This window comes from Rhinoderma darwinii, chromosome 10 (genome assembly GCF_050947455.1).
Source record: "Rhinoderma darwinii isolate aRhiDar2 chromosome 10, aRhiDar2.hap1, whole genome shotgun sequence".
Classification (NCBI taxonomy): domain Eukaryota; kingdom Metazoa; phylum Chordata; class Amphibia; order Anura; family Rhinodermatidae; genus Rhinoderma; species Rhinoderma darwinii.
In genome coordinates, this window is record NC_134696.1 from 18,406,998 (window position 1) to 18,429,186 (window position 22,189).

A 22,189-nucleotide genomic window follows, 5' to 3' on the forward strand; every position below is an offset into this window, starting at 1 on the left:
AAAGCCCTACGTAAAAAAAATAAAAATGAATCCCCTGTCCCTATTCTTTAGGAATGGGATAACAAGACAATATGTGGCCGCAGTGTGACTATATGGACTAAGCATGGCACTCTAGGCACTTTACAACGCCAGTTTTTCCATCCAAAAATTGTATTCTATTATAGGGGGCGCTCCAGGCAACACAAGTTAGACTGCTGTTATAGGGGGCGCTCCAGAATACACAACCAGACTGCTGTTATAGGGGGCGCTCCAGACTACAAAGCCAGATTGATGTTATAGGGGGCGCTCCAGACTACACAGTTAGACTGCTGTTATAGGGGGAGCTCCAGACTACACAGCCAGACTGCTGTTATAGGGGGCGCTCCAGACTACACAGTCAGACTGCTGTTATAGGAGGCGCTCCAGACTACACAGCCAGACTGCTGTTCTAGGGGGCGCTCCAGACTACACAACCAGACTGCTGTTATAGGGGGCGCTCCAGACTACACAACCAGACTGCTGTTATAGGGGGCGCTCCAGACTACAAAGCCAGATTGATCTTATAGGGGGAGCTCCAGAATACAGTTAGACTGCTGTTATAGGGGGCGCTCCAGACTACACAGCCAGACTGCTGTTATAGGGGGCACTCCAGACTACACAGCCAGACTGCTGTTATAGGGGGCGCTCCAGACTACAAAGCCAGATTGATCTTATAGGGGGAGCTCCAGAATACAGTTAGACTGCTGTTATAGGGGGCGCTCCAGACTACACAACCAGACTGCTGATATATTGGGCGCTCCAGACTACAAAGCCAGACTGATGTTATAGGGGAGCTCCAGAATACACAGTTAGACTGCTGTTATAGGGGGCGCTCCAGACTACAGCCAGACTGCTGTTATAGGGGGAGCTCCAGACTTCACAGCCAGACTGATGTTATAGGGGGCGCTCCAGACTACACAGCCAGACTGCTGTTATAGGGGGCGCTCCAGACTCCACAGCCAGACTGCTGTTATAGGGGGCGCTCCAGACTACACAGCTAGACTGATGTTATAGGGGGCGCTCCAGACTACACAACCAGACTACGGTTATAGGGGGCGCTCCAGACTACACAGCTAGACTGATGTTATAGGGGTAGCTCCAGAATACACAACCAGACTTCTGTTATAGGGGGCGCTCCAGACTACACAGCCAGACTGCTGTTATAGGGGGAGCTCCAGAATACACAGTCAGACTGCTGTTATAGGGGGCGCTCCAGACTACACAGTCAGACTGCTGTTATAGGGGACGCTCCAGACTACACAACCAGACTGCTGTTATAGGGGCGCTCCAGACTACACAGCCAGACTGCTGTTATAGGGGGCGCTCCAGACTCCACAGCCAGACTGCTGTTATAGTGGGCGCTCCAGACTACACAGTCAGACTGCTGTTATAGGGGGCGCTCCAGACTCCACAGCCAGACTGCTGTTATAGGGGGCTCTCCAGACTACACAGTCAGACTGCTGTTATAGGGGGCGCTCCAGACTACACAGCCAGACTGCTGTTATAGGGGGCTCTCCAGACTACACAGTCAGACTGCTGTTATAGGGGAGCTCCAGACTACACAGACAGACTGCTGTTATAGGGGGCGCTCCAGACTCCACAGCCAGACTGCTGTTATAGGGGGGAGGTCCAGACTAAACAACCAGACTGCTGTTATAGGGGGCGCTCCAGACTCCACAGCCAGACTGCTGTTATAGGGGGCGCTCCAGACTACACAGTCAGACTGCTGTTATAGGGGGCGCTCCAGACTACACAGCCAGACTGCTGTTATAGGGGGCACTCCAGACTACACAGTCAGACTGCTGTTATAGGGGACGCTCCAGACTCCACAGCCAGACTGCTGTTATAGGGGGCGCTCCAGACTACACAGCCAGACTGCTGTTATAGGGGAGCTCCAGACTACACAGCCAGACTGCTGTTATAGGGGGCGCTCCAGACTCCACAGTCAGACTGCTGTTATAGGGGGCGCTCCAGACTCCACAGCCAGACTGCTGTTATAGGGGGCGCTCCAGACTACACAGCCAGACTGCTGTTATAGGGGGCACTCCAGACTACACAGTCAGACTGCTGTTATAGGGGACGCTCCAGACTCCACAGCCAGACTGCTGTTATAGGGGGCGCTCCAGACTACACAGCCAGACTGCTGTTATAGGGGAGCTCCAGACTACACAGCCAGACTGCTGTTCTAGGGGGCGCTCCAGACTCCACAGCCAGACTGCTGTTATAGGGGAGCTACAGACTACACAGTCAGACTGCTGTTATAGGGGGCGCTCCAGACTACACAGCCAGACTGCTGTTATAGGGGGCGCTCCAGACTCCACAGCCAGACTGCTGTTATAGGGGGAGCTCCAGACTCCACAGCCGGACTGATGTTATAGGGGGCGCTCCAGACTACACAGCCAGACTGCTGTTCTAGGGGGCGCTCCAGACTCCACAGCCAGACTGCTGTTATAGGGGAGCTACAGACTACACAGTCAGACTGCTGTTATAGGGGGCGCTCCAGACTACACAGCCAGACTGCTGTTATAGGGGGCGCTCCAGACTCCACAGCCAGACTGCTGTTATAGGGGGAGCTCCGGACTACACAGCCAGACTGCTGTTATAGGGGGCGCTCCAGACTCCACAGCCAGACTGCTGTTATAGGGGGCGCTCCAGACTACACAGCCAGACTGATGTTATAGGGGGCGCTCCAGACTCCACAGCCAGACTGCTGTTATGGGGGGGGGGGGCACTCCAGACTACACAATCAGACTGCTGTTATGGGGGGGCGCTCCAGACTACACAGTCAGACTTCTGTTATAGGGGGCGCTCCAGACTACACAGCCAGACTGCTGTTATAGGGGGCGCTCCAGACTCCACAGCCAGACTGCTGTTATAGGGGGCGCTCCAGACTCCACAGCCAGACTGCTGTTATAGGGGGCGCTCCAGACTCCACAGCCAGACTGCTGTTATAGGGGGCGCTCCAGACTCCACAGCCAGACTGCTGTTATAGGGGGCGCTCCAGACTCCACAGCCAGACTGCTGTTATAGGGGGCGCTCCAGACTCCACAGCCAGACTGCTGTTATAGGGGGCGCTCCAAACTCCACAGCCAGACTGCTGTTATAGGGGGAGCTCCAGACTACACAGCCAGACTGCTGTTATAGGGGGCGCTCTAGACTCCACAGCCAGACTGCTGTTATAGGGGGCGCTCCAGACTCCACAGCCAGACTGCTGTTATAGGGGAGCTACAGACTACACAGCCAGACTGCTGTTATAGGGGGTGCTCCAGACTACACAGCCAGACTGCTGTTATAGGGGGTGCTCCAGACTACACAGTCAGACTGCTGTTATAGGGGGCGCTCTAGACTCCACAGCCAGACTGCTGTTATAGGGGGCGCTCCAGACTCCACAGCCAGACTGCTATTATAGGGGGAGCTCCAGACTCCACAGCCAGACTGCTGTTATAGGGGGCGCTCCAGACTCCACAGCCAGACTGCTGTTATAGGGGGCGCTCTAGACTCCACAGCCAGACTGCTGTTATAGGGGAGCTACAGACTACACAGCCAGACTGCTGTTATAGGGGGAGCTCCAGAATACAGTTAGACTGCTGTTATAGGGGGCGCTCCAGACTCCACAGCCAGACTGCTGTTATAGGGGGCGCTCCAGACTACACAGCCAGACTGCTGTTATAGGGGGCGCTCCAGACTCCACAGCCGGACTGATGTTATAGGGGGCGCTCCAGACTACACAGCCAGACTGCTGTTATAGGGGGCGCTCCAGACTCCACAGCCAGACTGCTGTTATAGGGGGCGCTCCAGACTCCACAGCCAGACTGCTGTTATAGGGGCGCTCCAGACTACACAGCCAGACTGCTGTTCTAGGGGGCGCTCTAGACTCCACAGCCAGACTGCTGTTATAGGGGGCGCTCCAGACTACACAGCCAGACTGCTGTTATAGGGGGCGCTCCAGAATACACAGCCAGACTGCTATTATAGGGGCGCTCCAGACTACACAGCCAGACTGTTTTAATCTAATCCACAACCAGGATAATACACTATAGAAGACAAATCTGTGCATTATTTGTAGATATATGGAAGTTTGTCAGACTTTTGTAATGCAACATTTTAGAAAACATGTGACTTGCATGCTACTTTTTTCACATTTTTCTTCTTCTAGACATTTTGCGGTGTAATACTTTCCTTGGTTGCATGTAAATGACTCTATATATTCCTATGGACTTAAAGGGTTTTCCAGCAAGTAAAAACTGATGGCGTATCCTCAGGATAGGGCATCAATAGCTGATTGGTCGCTGTCCAACTCCCGGGATCCCCGCCGATCAGCTGTTTTGAAGGGTGGGCAGCACTAGTACGAGCGCTCGGGAGTTTCGTTTCAGTTCGGCTTTTTACGGAAATCCATGTATCGGAGTACAGGCTCAATAGAAAGTCTATGAGCCCGTACTCCGCTACATTGGCTTTCCGGAGCACTTCTGCCACTTCGTTTTAGCGATTGGTGGGGGTCTCAGTGCTCGGACCCCCACCAATCGAAACTTCTGACATGTCACTATGACACGTCAGAAGTTTGTTGAACGTTTAGTTACCCTTTAAGAGTCCCCTGCACCAGTCCTATTCTAATTACTAGGACCATTGTACGAGACTTTTGGAGGGACACTTTAACACTTAATACTCCAGGTAACCGGTGGATATAGTCTGTGGCGCTTGTTCAATCAAAAGTTTTGCCCTCTTAACATAAATGTATTAAATTCCTTTACATTCCCAGACAAAAAAAAAAAAAGTCTAAATTAGATAAATAATCACACCGTGCAGTATAAACTGTAAAAATTTACCAGATGCAATCCTATAAAACACCAGCAGGTGGCATTAGTGATCCAGAAATATACAATCTCTAGACAGCACGCGTTTCGAATTGAGCCTTATTTTGATTTAATATCTTGTGACTGCTTTTGTAGTATTTTTATAACATGAGGACGGATATAGACACAGTGTAACAATGTCGCTGCCTATGTAACCGCTGACATCATCCATAATCACTGTGGAAATGTCCTAATTTTATTCTTTTTCCTTCCACCTGTTGGATCTATGCATATTGTAATGCGGATCAGCAGGTCTATTCATCAGTCTGAAAGGAAAAATAACAGCCGTTCTGTAGCCGTGTTTACTTTTATTATTTCCTGTAAGATGGTAATTGTCTCTTTCACGGCCTGCGCCCGACGTGCTCGCTTCTACTTGTCCAAACACATATAAAGTGATGCTCAGTGAGATAGCAGGGACTATCCTAAGTCCTGACACCCCGATATCCGCTCCCTCTCACTGGACCCCCCCTACGTCTCCTGCGGACCACCCAACCTGGGAAAAACATTATGCCCTAATATTATCTAATATGCAATAATGAAAATCCTTAAAGGGCTGGTCCAATCTTAAAGGGTAACTAAACTTTTAGAAAACTTCTTGCAAGTCATAAGTTTTGAAGGGTGAGGGTCCAGGCACTGAGACCCCCGCCGATCGCTAAAACGAAGCGGCAGAAGTGCTCGGGTGAGCGCTGACCCGCTTAGTTTCTGATCGGCTTTTCTCGGAAATCCTAGCGAGCGGTGTGCAGACTCATTGACTTTCTATTGAGCCCGTACACCAACTGCCCGGCTTTCCGAAAAAAGCCCACAGAAAACAAGCGGCTCAGCGCTCACCCGAGCACTTCTGCCGCTTCGTTTTAGCGATCGGTGGGGAACCGATCAAAACATGTCAGAAGTTTTCTGAAAGTTTCGTTTCCCCTTTGAAGGGGTTTTCCCACTAATATTTAGGATAGATGATAAATGTATGATCACTGGGAGCCCCTCCGTCAGCCCCTCCAGACTTTGAATAGAGCGGCAGTGTGCATACTCGACCACCTCTTCATTTAATATCCTACTCTCCAAGGCCGTGTGATAAGGAGGAACAGGGCATTCGGGACCGCCAATCTAGTGATCAATGGGGGTCCCGGCAGTGGGGGCCCCAGCGATCATACATTTATCAACTAATCTGTGGATAGATGATAACTGTTCTTAGTGAGTAAACCCCTTTAATCATTGTATAATAAAAAGTTCTGCAACTTTTTAATATACTTTTTGTTCCAACTTCTCATAATTTCCAAGTTCTCTGCTTGCTGCAAGTGAATGGAAACATTCTTGTTTACATACAGAGGATACAACTTCTACAGACCTAATACTTTTCACAGCAGATGGTTTGCTACAACTGTTTCTAGATTAAACAATCCTGTGTGAGCTAATAACATCAGCATCCCAATTCTCTCTCCTGTTCTGAGTGTTTGCTACAATGTAACAGTGCAGGTAAGATGTATCAGCCTGGAGTCCAGACTGATTCTATCCTTGATACAATTTTAGCAAACTCTCAGCTGTGAGACATATTAGGTCTATATGGGTTTTCAAACTTAGATGTTAACAAGAATGTTTCCTTTCATTGACTGAAAGCAGAGATCTAAAGTGGGGAGAACATTTTCATTATATAATGGTAAAGCTTTACTTACATAAAACTGTAATAAAAACAAGAAGATTCATAGCGCAGGTCACGGCTTTTACTGCTGCTTCTGGCTCTCCAGGTGTTGTGGAACTACAACTCTCAGCAACTTCAGGTACCTTTGCCTAATATTTTCTACATTATGTTGTAGCATTAAATGGAAACTATACCTTTCGCTATAGGTGATGCAAAGTAGCAGTTCTGGGTTCATACTCTTGCTTTAGGACCCCTAAGGTGTGTCACAGTAGTCTACAAGTACTTCATGTACTACTATTCCCAGCATGCAGGAACGCTTCAGACTGAAGTGACATGCTGAGACTTGTAGTTTCACAACAGCTGGAGAGCCACAGGTTACAGCCAATGCTATATAAGATAACAGCAGCGCTATATGTGGAGGGACATTGACTTATTATTATGATTGGGCAGTGATGTCATCAGGTTATAAAGAGGCATCTCCGTATACTGGGGACCTATATTCTATATAGATTCTATGTCATCACATACACCATGAGTGAGCCCTGACATAGCATTGGCCCCTGGCCCCAGGAGCTTCACCTCTACACATCCCGCACCAGGATCCCATAGCTTCAAGCTACAGAAAGACAATCTACAAAAAGCAGTCCTATGCCACAAAGCATCTACTACTTTGCAGCATTCAGTCCTATGGACTGCCAGGGAAATGTTCCGCACTGATCTTATTCAATGCACTTAATTCCGGATTTGTTCTGGTTAATTTTGAGGCTGAATGGAATTATTTCTCATATATAGGGTACATTATATAATATTCCCAGTGTGTAGGTGTAAAGCTCATCTCCCAGTAGTACTCAATCTCACACCTCGTCAGTCCTAGATCCGCATTGCTCTCAAATGACTCACAGTTTATATTTAAACTGTAAATCTGTCAACGTAATTGAACTCAATGAAATGCGCAACAAGAGGTAAAATTGACAAGTGCTAAGCCCCAGGGCCGGATCAAGGTCGGCGGGGGCCCCAGTGGTAGATATACCACATGTGCTGCTTGGGGATCGGCATAGGGGCCCGTATAAGTAATGGGACAAAAGAAAGGAAATTTAGTAAGGGTTAGGTGTGGTGGGAATGGTGGAGGTTCCCTTATGGTTGAGGCCAGATATTGCCCTTTCCACCAGAGCCGAACAAGGGAGAACTAAACAGTCTGACAATAGGGCAATACATGAAGGCCTAACAGATCGGGGTGGTTCACAGCCTTTCCAAGTGATAGACTCCCAAGTAGTGGACTTCCACTTCAAGGTGCCAGTGAAACAAATGACATAACGTTTAATTCTGTGACATCACCATTTCTGGAGTGATGACATCACTTGTTCCAGTCTGGATAGCCAAAAACAGTCTTAATCTGACTCAAGGTAGACATATATTGCACTATTTTGGTTAATTTCAAAATGGGCAGATTGATTTGTCCATCTGTATTTTGTGGGTGATGTAGACTTTTTACCTACAGTCACTATAGATCAAGCTTTCCTTGACATGAAGTACCTTATGTTACGGTTTGCAGCAGGACTACTGCTAGTCAATGATTTCTGTTATTTCTTTATTTCGGTATTGCAAGGCAATGCCTCTATTCTGAGTCTGGATTTGGTCATCATTTAGCTGTGCCTGGTTAATTAGGGTGGAGTACTTTTCTAGGGCTCATACTGTATATACTTCAGGCATGGATTACTCAGGTGCTGGTTATACTGTTTCTAGCAGGTGCTAAATGCTTTCCAGATTGTTGGTGACTTTGGCCTTGTCTATGTATTTGTTTGTAGTGTGGGACCTGTTGGTCCTCTGAGAGATCTAGTTTTGTATAGTGGTTAATGTGTATCCTGTGATTAGTAGTTCCACTGGTTTGTTTGCCTTTCCTGTGCGTTTGGTCTGCTGCCAAGCTGTTGTCTTAACCTGCTGTGAGATAGTATACAGATAGGGTCAGTGAGTGCTGTAAATTCTTGTCCATTGTCTATCTGTTAATTGCTTGCATGCTATTCATCTGACATCCACTCCATCTATGCATCATCTCCATCTTCTACTACATTCAGGGTTCAGTTCTGCTCCTCCACTAGTGAGTTACTTGTGCCTTTTAGTTTTGTCAGTATTGATGCATGCTTCACCCATGTGATAGCGATTGTCTGGTGTTGCGGTCTTGAGCTCCACCTGCGGCGTAACCCCTTACTTTTACTGAATCAAAACGAAAGACACAAAAAGCTATTTATATTCTACAATTTCCCAACCTAATTACTCTCCCTTTAAATTGGGGCTATTTACTGCATGAAGTGCTGGTTAATGTTGGGAGCCTATAATAATATTTAATGCTGTGTCAGCAGGAAAGGTACAAAAACCTTCCATAATTCTCTCATTGACTTCATTGTTTCCCCGATACCATGACCATAAGTACAAATGCCTCCGCCTATGGACACATATGATATACAGTATATACATCTCTATGCAAAGACCAAGCAGTGCGAGGCTCCTTAAGGCTGTAAAATGGTCTCATGGTTTATGTAGCAATTCGCGGCCCCAGTCAGCAGATATCTGTCATGTCCTCGTGTAACCACTACATGATGAGGTACAATGGTGAACATCAGTAGCCTCAGCATACATGTAAGCATAAATAATACATGTATGAAGCTCCAGAAACATGAGGAGGGCCCAGGGGGGTGATATTATGCGCGCTCTTCTGCTAGATTTTATTGGGAAGTCAATGAAATGATATTGGATTTATGACCCCCTGGATGATCTTTTTGAAGTGTGATCGCAATAGACTCAATGTTTCCTTAAGTCAAGAGGAAGAGTAATAAAAACAGAAGCGGCTGACGGCACATTCCCTGCCACAGTTCCATCCGCGAGGGTCCAAACAATGGGCTGGTATAGGTGAGAAAGGGTTAATGTTGTTTTAAAGGGCAAGAGAACCTGTACTACATATGGACTTACATATATGAATTATACATAAATATATAGCTATAGAAACAGGAACTATCTGACACATTTACCATTTTCTTTGTAGAGGTAAAATCCACACATCTATCTATCATCTATCTATCTATCTATCTATCTATCTATCTATCTATCTATCTATCTATCTATCTATCTATCTATCTATCTATCTATCTATCTATCTATCTATCTAAAAACCGCCAGCACTCCAGGATGTCAAGGTGAAAATCAAGTGTAGAACTTTTATTCCATAGAAGGCGACGTTTCGGTTCAACACAAGTCACCTTCCTCAAGCCTCACTTGTATTGAACCGAAACGTCGCCTTCTATGGAATAAAAGTTCTACACTTGATTTTCACCTTGACATCCTGGAGTTCTGGCGGTTTTTTCTTTATACCTGATGATGGAGGATCTAAAGTCTGGATCCTGAGACTTGCACCCAACCTTGTACACGGTGCTGCTTTGGCTTTTCTGTTCTCTCCTATAAAATAAACATAATCCTAGATTTGAATAAGAACTCATGTCAGTATTTGGATGTTAAAATGTCAGCCAAGTATATGTTGTTTTAGAAAGAAATCATAAAGTAAAGAAATTTTCAACCAATTTTAAAGATTTTCAATTGCAACTAAGTTATAAGGGATGTTTTTTTTTTAGCTATACATTACACTGAACCAGCAAGGGGCAGCAGAGAGATGTGAAGTCCTACAGCCTGACCATTAGGGATTATAAGCAGCTCTGGGTGTGAGTGGAATATACGGTGACTCAGGATAAGTACACAGCAAGTAAAGCAAAGTCTTAGGATATATTTTTAGATATATCTGACAATGAACCAGTAGAGTGGCAGTAGTGAGATGTGAAACCATCAAAATTTTGGAGGCAGCTTTAGATGTGAATGGAGCATAAGTCAAATTTATGTAATTGAGGATTGAGAATCTTAATGGAGTAATGCCTTTTACCCTATTACAAAACCTAATAATATACTTCTCAGCAGTCAATTTAACCACAAAATATATATTTTATTTAAGTTAATATAACAATGCACCAACAGAGGGCAGCAGTGAGGTCAGAGAGCTAAAAGAAAAATTATAATAATTCTAAATGCAGCTTTGGATATGACTGGAGTATAGTATCATATCTTTTAATATCTCCAGGTATTTTTTGCTATCCTGTTTATGTTTCCCATCTTTCTCAGAACTCACTGCAGTCACTGTAACTTTTACAAATATAAGGAGATACAAGTGAACTAGACAGTGAACCTGCAGAGGGCAGCAGTGAGACATGAGGTCATGCCAGCAGAGAGCAGAAATTATTGCAGCTTTGAATGTGACTAGAGTATAGTATAAGTTTACAATAGCTCCAGATGGCATGGTAAATGGTATCCTGTTTATATTTTCTGTCCAATCTACGCAACCCAATGATACTACTTTTGGATTTTCTGCTTAAATATCATTAATATAAACATTTTCAGAAAACATAACGTTCACATGATCAGACGCATGAAACAAGATATTAGACGGTTGTGGTGAGATGGAGAACGCGCCTCATGGATTTTTCAGTCTCCACATTTAAACATGTATCAAACAGGTTGTAAATGGGAATCCACATGACTTGACGATCAAACACAACACAACACAACACAACACAACACAACACAACACAACACAACACACGAACACTATAAAAACATGAAGTGGTCACAATCAGCTCAATGCTTCTTTGATCTGATTTAAAGATGGAAATCAATTTCTGGGATGTTAGCGGGAGAAGTCCTATGGGGTTTAAAAGAAGAAAAAGACTCGCTCTTTGGTAACACTGTAACTCATAGTCCCAGTGACGGAAGACAACACATTTATAAGGTGTCACGCCACCTCTGAGGATTTCAGTCAAAGAATCTTACACTGAATAAAACAGTGACTGGGACACAATAATTGAATATTTTGTTATATTTAGATACATTGTATAAGGATGTGGGAGGGGGAGGCTGTTAACTACTGTAATACTGCCCCCTATGACTACATTTTCATTAAAGAGGTTTCCAGGTTAATATAAATGATGCGCCATCCTCATTAGTAAAATTACACGTGTGAACAAGTTATATTATTATTATAGTGTTGTATCCCCGCCCTGCAGAACTCATTTACTGCTGCTGTAAATATTCTTGGATCTCAATGGCTACAAGGTGTTCTAACTCCGCCCACTTGAAAGTTCTAAAAATCTCAAGGGTGATATTATTTAGGTGCTCAAGAACATCATAGAATAAATTATATTTGCAAATCTTCTTTTTTTTTTTTATTAAGCTAAGGATATGAAAAGATAAATACACCAGACAATAATACATAAGTGGATCTGCCCTTTAAGAAACCACAGACTGGATACAAATGTCTTGGATGAAATGCCACCAAAGCTGCAGAGAAGCAGAATTAAACAACGCTGTTAAGTCAACTGTGAACCTTTTTTGGAAGAACAAGGTTTATGCAAAATACAACAATGAGAATCTGCCAATGAGCGGGACTGCGGGGTCCTGGGAGCAGAGTCCAGGCCTTTTCAGAGAAAGATTTAACTTTCTTTTCCCAGAAAATGCTGAAATGTGTGAGCCAAATGTGATTAGAGAACGGAGCGTCCAATTCTACAGCAAGACAAGTGCAAATCTATCTATCTATCTATCTATCTATCTATCTATCTATCTATCTATCTATCTATCTATCTATCTATCTATCTATCTATCTATCTATCTATCTATGTATCTATCTCATATCTATCTATCTATCTATCTATCTATCTATCTATCTATCTATCTATCTATCTATCTATCTATCTATCTATCTATCTATCTATCTATCTATCTATCTATCTATCTATCAATTCAATTCAATTCAATTCAATTCAAAGAAGCTTTATTGGCAGGACCAAATACATATTAGCATTGCCAAAGCAAGTAAGAAGTAAGGGAATGAGGGATAGGGACTGAGGGCTTGGGGATAGGGACACATCTAGGGTCGGGGTTATACAAGTCCATGGCATATCATGTCTCTCTCAGTTTATGGCATGCAGTGACATATTGTGCCGCTGTGCCCACTGTGGTTTCCTCTTCACCCAGCAGGATGTAGAGTTTCTCTTGCTCTTCCATGGAGCTGAAGTCCGGTAAGAGATCAGAGAGTTTCCTGAAGTGAGTGTCCCTCACTGCTGAGTATTTGGAGCAGTGTAGCAGGAAGTGGGTCTCATCCTCCACGGCCTCCTGGTCGCACTGTTGGCACAGTCGGCTCTCCCTGGGCTTGTAGGTCTGTCTGTGGCGCCCGGATTCGATGAGCAGGTTGTGGGCGCTCAGTCTGTAGCGGCTCAGGATCTGTCTGTCTCTGGGGTTTGGCAGTTTCTCCAGATATGGCGCCAGTTTATATTCCCGCTGTAGACTCCGGTATATTGTCAGTTTCTGGGATGTCTTTATGTCGTTCCTCCAGTCACTGATATATTCCTCTTGGCCTTTGTTTATTGTCTTCTTGATTTCGGCTTTTGTGAGGCCGCGCTGGGTGACATTTTCTTCAGGCCGGGTCAGGGTGAGATGTTCTGGGGGGCCTGGTTTACCTGGGACCCCTTGGTGTAACAGGGCTTTATGGTGATAGGAACTTTGCCTGCTGCTGTGTAGATGGGCCCAGAATGATAGCACCCTCTTCTGGATTGTGAGGTGTAGTGGGAATCTGCCCAGTTCTGCCCGACAGGCACTATTTGAGGTGCTCCGATGGACTTGGAGAAGGTGTTTGCAGAATTCTAGGTGGAAGATTTCTGTTGGGCTGGAATCCCACCTTGACCAGTCTGGGTATGTGTCCGGACCCCAGACTTCACTGGCATACAGGAGGATTGGGGAGATGATGGAGTCAAAGATTTTCAGCCAGACCGTCACTGGTGGTTTGAGATGATAGAGTTTTCGTCTGATGGCATAGAAGGTTTTGCACGCCTTGTCTTTCAGAATCTCTATGGCTTGTTTAAAGCTTCCTGATTGGTTGATTTCCAGGCCCAGGTAAGTGTACCTGTCGGTCGCTGTGATTGTGGCGTTATTTAGTGTGAAGGTCGGGTGCCTGGGGGATTTTGAGTTTCTCTTCTGGAACACCATGATGTTGGTTTTCTTTGCATTGATGGGTAGTGCCCACGTGGAGCTGAATTTTTCTAGGATTTGCAGGTTGTCTTGGAGACCTTTCTCGGTTGGTGATAGTAACAGAAGGTCATCTGCATACAGCAGGAATTTCACCTGGGTGTCATGGAGGGCGAGACCTGGTGCTGAGGAGGATTCCAGAGCTGTGGCCAGTTCATTGATGTAGATGTTGAAGAGCGTTGGACTGAGGCTGCAGCCCTGTCTGACTCCTCGGCTCTGCTGGAAATCAGCCGTTCTTCTCCCGTTCACCTTCACGCTGCATCTGTTCTCTGTGTAGGAGCTTCTGATGACGTCATAGGTTTTACCTCCTATTCCGCTCTCCAGCAGTTTCAGGAATAGGCCCGGGTGCCACACTGAGTCAAAGGCCTTCTTAAAGTCCACAAAACAGGCGTAAATCTTCCCATGCTTTGTATTGTGGACGTGGCTCTTGATGAGGCTGCGCAGGGTGTAGATGTGGTCAGTGGTGCGGTGGTTTGGCATGAACCCAGCTTGGCTTTGGTGGAGGACATTGTGCTGGGAGAGGAAGCTGAGGATTCTCTTATTCAGGATGCTGCTGAACAGTTTCCCCAGGTTGCTGCTGACACATATCCCTCGGTAGTTGGCCGGGTCGTACCTGTCCCCACTCTTGTGGATTGGTGTTATAAGGCCTTGGTTCCAGATTTGCGGGAAGTAGCCGGCACTCAGCACTATATTAAATAGTTTGACTATTGCGGCCTGTATTTCTGGCGGGCTGTGTTTTATCATTTCTGGTGAGATTCTGTCTAGGCCGCTGGATTTTTTACACCTTATGTCTGAGGTTCTCTCTGTTACTTCTTGCAGTGTTATTGGTGTATCCAGGGGGTTTTGAGAATCTTTAAGTGTTTCCTCCATCGCCTTCAATTTTGATATTATTTGTTTTTGTTCTTGGCTTTGTTCTTCTTTCGGGATATCTTTGTAGAGGTCCTTGAAATATTGGAGCCAGATGTTGCCATTTTGAATATGAAGGTTGTTTTTCTTGCAATTTTTGCCCATGTGTTTCCATAATTCCCAGAACGAGTTGTCATGGAGGGCGTCTTGGAGTTGGGTAAGTTTGGTGGAGATGTGCCTTTGTTTTTTCTTTCGGAGGATGGTCTTGTATTGCCTCTGTATGTTGCTGTAGGCCTCCTTCAGACCGGTGTTGTTTGGGTCTCGGTGCTTCTTATTTGAGGCATTTCTTAGGGTCTTCCGTACTTCTTTGCACTCACGGTCAAACCAACCGTTAGGATGTATTTCTTGTGGCCTCTTGTAGTCACATCTTTTCAGGTCAGACTTCTCTGCCATGGTATAGAATATATTATTGAGGTCATTTACGGCCTGATTGACCCCTCCTGGGCTTGTCTCATACACCTTGTTGTAGAGGTTGTGAAGCATCTCCTGCACTTCTGGTCTGTTCATTGTCTCTTTATATTTTATAGTTGACGTTTTGGACCATTTATAAGATGGGGGCAGGTTGAAGAGGCCGGTTTGATGTGGTTTTTGTGCAGATGGTTTGGTTGTGGATTTGATGTATAGAAGTAATTGGTTGTGATCTGACAGGTGCGTTTGTGGAGTGACTATGAGTGCGCCAATGTTTGCGGGGTCCATGTCCGTGATGGCATAGTCTACTACACTGCTGCCTACATGGGAGTTTAGTGTATACCTTCCTAAAGAGTCTCCCTTGGTGCGGCCATTCAGTATGTGGAGTCCTAAGCTTCGACATAGATTCAGTAGTTTTTTCCCGCTTTTGTTGACGGTGCTGTCATAGCTGTTTCTCTCTTTCTGTAGGGAGTTATGACAGTCGGCCTCTGCTCCAAAGATGAAGATATTTCCATCATTGGTCAGGTAGTCTTTATCTCTCCCCGTTCTTGCATTGAGGTCTCCGTAGATGAGAACGCTGCCCAGGGTCTGGAAATGGGCGGCTTCCCTTTGTATAATCTCAAAGCTATCTCATATCTATCTCCTATCTATCTATCTATCTATCTATCTATCTATCTATCTATCTATCTATCTATCTATCTATCTATCTATCTATCTATCTATCTATCTAATATCTATCTATCTATCTATCTATCTATCTATCTATCTATCTATCTATCTATCTATCTATCTATCTATCTATCTATCTATCTGTATTTCTATATCATCTTTATCATTATTCTTGCAGAGACATAACTTGAAACCCCTTAGCCCAATGTTAAATATTTTACAGGCCCCCACCTATGACAAATCATTTATAATATCAGTCTCCTCCTATCTCACACAGGGACCTTTTGGGCTCCAGGGTCCAGGTGAGACTGCGATCCCTGAATCACCTGAAGTTATACCTCCGCCTCCTTGTACAGTGTGATAAGACACACAGAGAAGTGATTTTAGCAAAAATAACAAAATTGCGATATTTCAGAACTTTTCGGAAGCTGCAGATTCTATTTATTGCAAATGGTCGCTCTTTGTAAACCTATTTTTTATGTAATTTGGAAAATAACTCCAAACTAATGACTAACAATGCTGGATGTCCACCGCCCACGGAGACTTTATAATGCCTGAAAGTCCATCCGAAATTTTTTGTAAGGGACATAGTACAAAAAAACGACAACTCAACAAGAAGCAAATACCCTAAGTGGTAAGTTAATGGTGTTTGTGTTATGGAATAATATAATACGCTCTCACTTCTATGCTAATGACTTAGATGAGACAGCCGATTTCCAAAGAAAAATTTTTAATTAAAGATCTCCGAAGTACGACAAAAAAATAAAAAAAAAATTGTCCTCAGACTGAAAATTGCTCAATTATACAAGTATCCAGCTGAAGTGCTTATTTGCAGTTGATTCAATTTCGTTTTCAAAGTATGGACACTGTGTATCTATCAGCAGTCCACTTAATAGTTACAGGTTTCCCAATGGAAACCTATAACTGTTTTCCAAATTTAAAGGGGAAGTGCACTATTATAAAATAGCTAAGGTATATCAATACGTTTTTAGCTGGTGGCAATTATGCTGGTTATTACCTTCCTAGGCACAGGATATGCCATCAATGTCTGATAGACGCGGGTCCCAGCTCAGGGACGAGCACCTATGTCGAGAACTGCATTACCGCAAGTTGAGGCAGTTGGGACCTGCATCTATTAGACATTTATGGAATGTCCAGTGTCTAAGGTGGGAATAACCCTTTAAATATAAATTTTGGGTTTCCCTTCTAGACTATCTCCTATCTATCTATCTATCTATCTATCTATCTATCTATCTATCTATCTATCTATCTATCTATCTATCTATCTATCTATCTATCTATCTATCTATCTATCTATCTATCTATCTCTCACATATCTATCTATCTATCTATCTATCTCTCACATATCTATCTATCTATCTCTCACATATCTATCTATCTATCTATCTATCTATCTATCTATCTATCTATCTATCTATCTATCTATCTATCTATCTATCTATCTATCTATCTATCTATCTATCTATCTATCTATCTATCTATCTATCATCTATCTCATATCTATCTATCTATCTATCTATCTATCTATCTATCTATCTATCTATCTATCTATCTATCTATCTATCTATCTATCTATCTATCTATCTGTCTGTCTGTCTGTCTGTCTGTCTGTCTGTCTGTCTGTCTGTCTGTCTGTCTGTCTATCATCCCTGAGGAAGCCACGTTGTGGCGATACACGTGGGGCGCTTCATACCTTTTTTACTCCTCCTTATGGACACTCTATGATGCTTTAGGACATGTTCATTCATACGGTTTGATGTAACATTCTCTTTACCTGTGTCCTTACCATTGTTATCATTATTTGAGGGGTATCTAGGTAGGTCCTTTTCTGGGGTTATTTGTATTGGGCTGCTTATCAGGGCGGCATCCCCCCAGTAAGACCAGTTATAGCAGCCGTTTGCTTTTTTAAGTGTTTTTATCATGTTTTTGTGGAGTACTTATTTTCAATAAATTAATGTTTCATCATATCTTTAGTGTCTATATACTTTTTGCCATATACATACCCGTGTGTGCTCTCTGTCCCGATCTACTTCCGTTTTTCAGGGTATGTGGCAACATATGTGCGGTGCCCGCCGGTGCATTTTGGTTAGCTAGATTTTTTTACATTAGTATTGCAGTATATCGTGCAAGCGATCCAACGATCGCTGGTTCATAAAAAGTTTAAGAAAAAGTAAAGAATAGTCAAATAAAGTTGTTTTTGTAATAAATATTATTTTTTTTAAAAAGTTAAAAAAAAAAAAACCTTTTCCCATTTTTCTTCAAGTGTAATGTAAAAAAAATAAAAAATGAATATACCGTATTTTTCAAACTATAAGACGCACCCAGGTTTTAGACAACAGAGAATAGGAAAGAAATTATTTGTTAAAAAATAATTTATTCTGTTTCACCACATTCCGAGAGCCAATTTTTGTAAATATTTTTTCATCGATTGAGCGGTGTGAGGGCTTACTTTTTGCCGGACGAGCTGTAGTTTTATTGGCACCATATTTTGGTACATACGATTTTTTTTAATCACTTTTTTTTAATTTAATATTTTAAGCACTAAGGTGACCAAAAATCTGTTTTGATGTTTTACATTTTTAATCTCACCGTGCGAGTTAAATAATGGTATCTTGTAATAGATCGGACTTCTAGGGCACGTTCAGACGTGGCGGAGTTTTTCCGCTGCAAATGTTGGTGCAGATTTGGGGCAATTACGCAACGAATCTGCACCAACATTTGCATATTTGACAGGTAATTCAGACGTTGCGGATATCACAGCGGACGAGCCACAGATTTCAGTTTTTGCATTGCAAAGGCTGTAGTCCGCAGTGAAATTCCGCTTCTTCTCCGCAACAGACAGTGCATGCTGCGGAGGGAAAATTCTGCACCACAGCCTATGGTCCGCAGCCTATGGTCCGCAGCGGAGATTTCCGCAACGTCTGAACTAACTTGCCTAAAAATGTATTGAAACAAATGTAAAAAACGGCCGCTGGAGAATTCCCCTGCAATTCCGCCACGTGTCCCTTAGGGACACAGCGATACCAAATTATTGTATTTTTTACATTGTGCTTGGGGGAAAATGGGAAAAGGTTTTTTTTTAACTCTTAATATTTTATTTTTTTTACACTCCTGAAAATTTATCTAACATTTTTTTTTTTTTACACATTTTATTAGTTCCTCTAGGGGACTTGAACCAGCGGCCACTTGGCTACATGTGGAGTTACTAAAACAGTGTTTCTACGCTGTTTCCCTAACTCCCATAGTAGTGAATGGCAGTTATGGAAGCAGCATAGTATGCGAGCTACGCTGTTTCCGTAACTACTGTTCAGTTCTATGGGAGTTACGGAAACAGCGCAGCTCCGCGAGTTACGCTGTTTCAGTAACTCCACATGTAATCTTGTGTCGCCGGGAGAGCACAGAAAGCTGGAACAGGGTTTAGGGGGCCACATTCTAGAGATGGGTGCGGGTCCCAGAGGTCGGACCCGCATCTACCTGACATTTATGACATTTCCTTTGGAGATGTCATAAATGTCCTTCATAGAAAAACCCCTATAAATGCTGCGGTCGCTACTGACCACGGCATTTAACTAGTTAAAGGGGTTTGCCATAAAAAACATTTATCCCCTATCCGCAGGATAGGGGCTACATGTGGGATCGCTGGGGGTCCCACTGCTGGGACCCCCAGCGATAAGGAGAACAGGGGACCGAAAGTTACCAAGAGGGCTACATGAGAAGCCTGGACTTCCGGGTTCTGTGTCCGGCTTATCTGTTCCGCAGCTCCATAGAGATCAATGGAGATTTATTCTTGCTAAAAACTGCGTCTTATAGTCCGAAAAACACGGTAACTGGTATCGACGCATCCGTAAAAGTCTGAACTAATATAATAGGTGATTATTTAGTCCGAATGGTGAACGCCGTAAAAAATGAAAAACCGCAGAATTGCTGTTTTGTGGTCATTTCATCTTCCACAAAAAATAAAGTAAAAAGTGATCAAAAAGCCTCATGTACCTCAATATGGTACCAATGTAAACTACAGCTCGCCCCGCAAAAAAATAAGCCCTCAAACTATCTAAATCTAAAGTGAAAATCCAAAAAATGGCTGCGACGGGAAGGGGATAAGGATTTATCAGGACAGAATGTTGGACCTAAAATGACATGGGGTTGAAAGGTGGAGCTTCGCCTTACCGCCTGGTTTGGACAGCTCCAATTGACATAGTAGGTCCACCTATACACAGCTTGTTTTGGGGGTCTTACTGCTTGAAGACCTATTAATTGGCTAGTATCTGAACTGAAATGGGGGCAAGTTAGAGGATCCCTTCTATTAGCTAAAATGATCGACTCCCGTTGCATTTTTTCATCTAGAGGGTGCGGACCTGTCAACTAGCTAAAGCAGATGGATGGACTGCTATGCATAATTTCCCCAAGAGGGGGTGCCCACAAAACTATCATTGTATAGCATAAGGTATAAGGTGGCTACCGTAGAAGGAAACTGCTGAACAGATAAAAGGAAATATTAGAGAAATATTGTTGGAAAGACATTTTTGGAACCCAGACAACTCCTTTAATAAACTTCTGCACATAATCAGAGGTACTTGGTAAACTTTTCTAAGGAGCTAATTAATAAGAAAGGTTCTTGCAAAAGCCTATGCAATACACTGAAGCATTCGGCGCCCCAGGGGTAACCTGTCCTGTTAACCGCAATTTAATAATAGGTTCAAAGATATGGATTTTCCTTCTGCTTTCAAAATGTAATGATTAAGTTGACTCGCAATTTAATTTATTCCAGATTTTTGTTACATTGTTCTAGCAAGTAGTTGGTATAAGAGCCGTGCTTCTCTGAATGTTAGTTTGCAATCAGCATTAACATTCAGTTCACTGTGCCGGATCTTGCACTGAAAGCCAGTGAAGCGTTCCCGATCCGAGACAAGGTATGAAGCAGCATTTGGAGAGGATTTCAATGAAAGTGATTATTAAATCATCAATATGGCAATTTTAGTCGCTGGAAACATTTTTAAAACACACATTTTTATAGAGCGTAAATAATATTCATATATACAATAGGAGACCTTTAAAGGGGCAGTATCCCAAATTTTTACATCTCCTCTGTGTGTGTGTAGGAAGTAAGAAAATGCTTTAATTGTGATATACCCTAAAGTGCTTTCAGATTGACCTCCAATCTTTGGCTCTCCAGCTGTTGCAAAACTACAACTCGCAGTATGCCCTGAAAGCATGCATGCTGGAAGTTGTAGTTTTGCTCTAAAGTCAGTCAAATGACCAAATGTCTGAGTAGGACATACAAACTGAACATCAAGTAGGGTGCAGGAGCAGATATACTACTTACACATAGGTTTCAGCTGTCCTATAAGTTCCTCCTTAGTCCATTTTGCCCATTCTTTCTTGTCTGTGTTGATTGAACATAGGATAGGACCGCATGGCTTCCCACAATCCTCTATGGCTGGGACATTCAAGTAATGCACCAATACAATGTCAGGATTCTGGAAAAAAAAAAGAGAAAGAAATTAGGCGTTACCTTGATGAGATTCACACATTTAATATCTGAAAAAGGTAAATCTTAGGGTTTAAAATTAAGTTTGAACCTCTTAAAAATTCACAATTAATCACGTAAACAGGGAAAAGTATGGTTCGTAATAAATCCCAAAACTTATATGAAGACCACTAGAAAGGTTAAACCATATCGAAGACCTCAAGACGAACCCATGAAATCAGAAGAGCTTCAGAAACCAAGGCTAAAAAAAGATATCTTGCTCATTGATATTTAGGGGCAACTTCCAAATCAAGCCAAAAATGATTGATAACATGTTCCAAAATTAACGCTACACCCACGTTACCAAATCTCTATGGAAGATGTGGAATGGACCATGGAGTTTAGAACCAGCAAAAAATGCTATGACATTTCAAAGCAAACCTGATCTGAAAATACTACCACCGAGATTACATATACCATAGAGGCAGCCCATGTGATCGCTATGGGATCCACAATGAAAAAGGGCCTAGTTCCAATTCCATATGTTTTTAGGTGGCAACAACTTGTGCAGAAATCCCACTCTAGAGGAAAGGCATTGTCAGCAATCAAGACATTGGGGAAAGGACTCAAGGTCAGGGAAAGAGGGTGGAGGGGCAACAAACAACAGACCCTTCTATTCTGGGTAGCAAAACCCAGCACCATATTGGGAGCCTCAGTTTGATCTTTGCCATGGGAATCCGCTCTTCTGTGTATGCCAAAAAGTCTATAAATCTTGGCACATTGCTGCTCATGGGAGGTCCTAGGAGACTCAGCCAGCCAATGGCTGTCTCTCATTTCTTTAATTAAACCTGGACTATTACAATGGTTTACACAAAGCTCTACAAAGAGCAAAGTGGCCCTGCTATCAAAATATAAAATGTGGTCCCGTCATGGTGGTGGTCCACGCCATCTTACTTCCAAAAATGGAGGGGTAAAGGAGCTGGGACTCTTATTAAGCGCCATAGAAGCAGAAGTTAAAGGTGAATTGTTCCATAAATATCTAAAAAGTTGCTTTAATAAAACCTCATCATATTTTTTATTTTGTAACACGACGAAAGAACAAATGTTCGG

General features: G+C 43.5%; 1 protein-coding gene across 7 annotated transcripts in view; it reads right to left on the minus strand.

The window, feature by feature from the left end:
• Positions 1-22,189, minus strand: part of CAMTA1 (calmodulin binding transcription activator 1) — a 1,213,376-nt gene that overhangs the window by 213,276 nt on the left and 977,911 nt on the right. For all 7 annotated transcript variants that reach the window (XM_075839423.1, XM_075839422.1, XM_075839421.1 and 4 more), the window contains exon 6: positions 20,936-21,089. In XM_075839423.1, the coding sequence (XP_075695538.1) occupies positions 20,936-21,089 (154 nt within the window). The remainder of the gene's footprint in view (positions 1-20,935; positions 21,090-22,189) is intronic.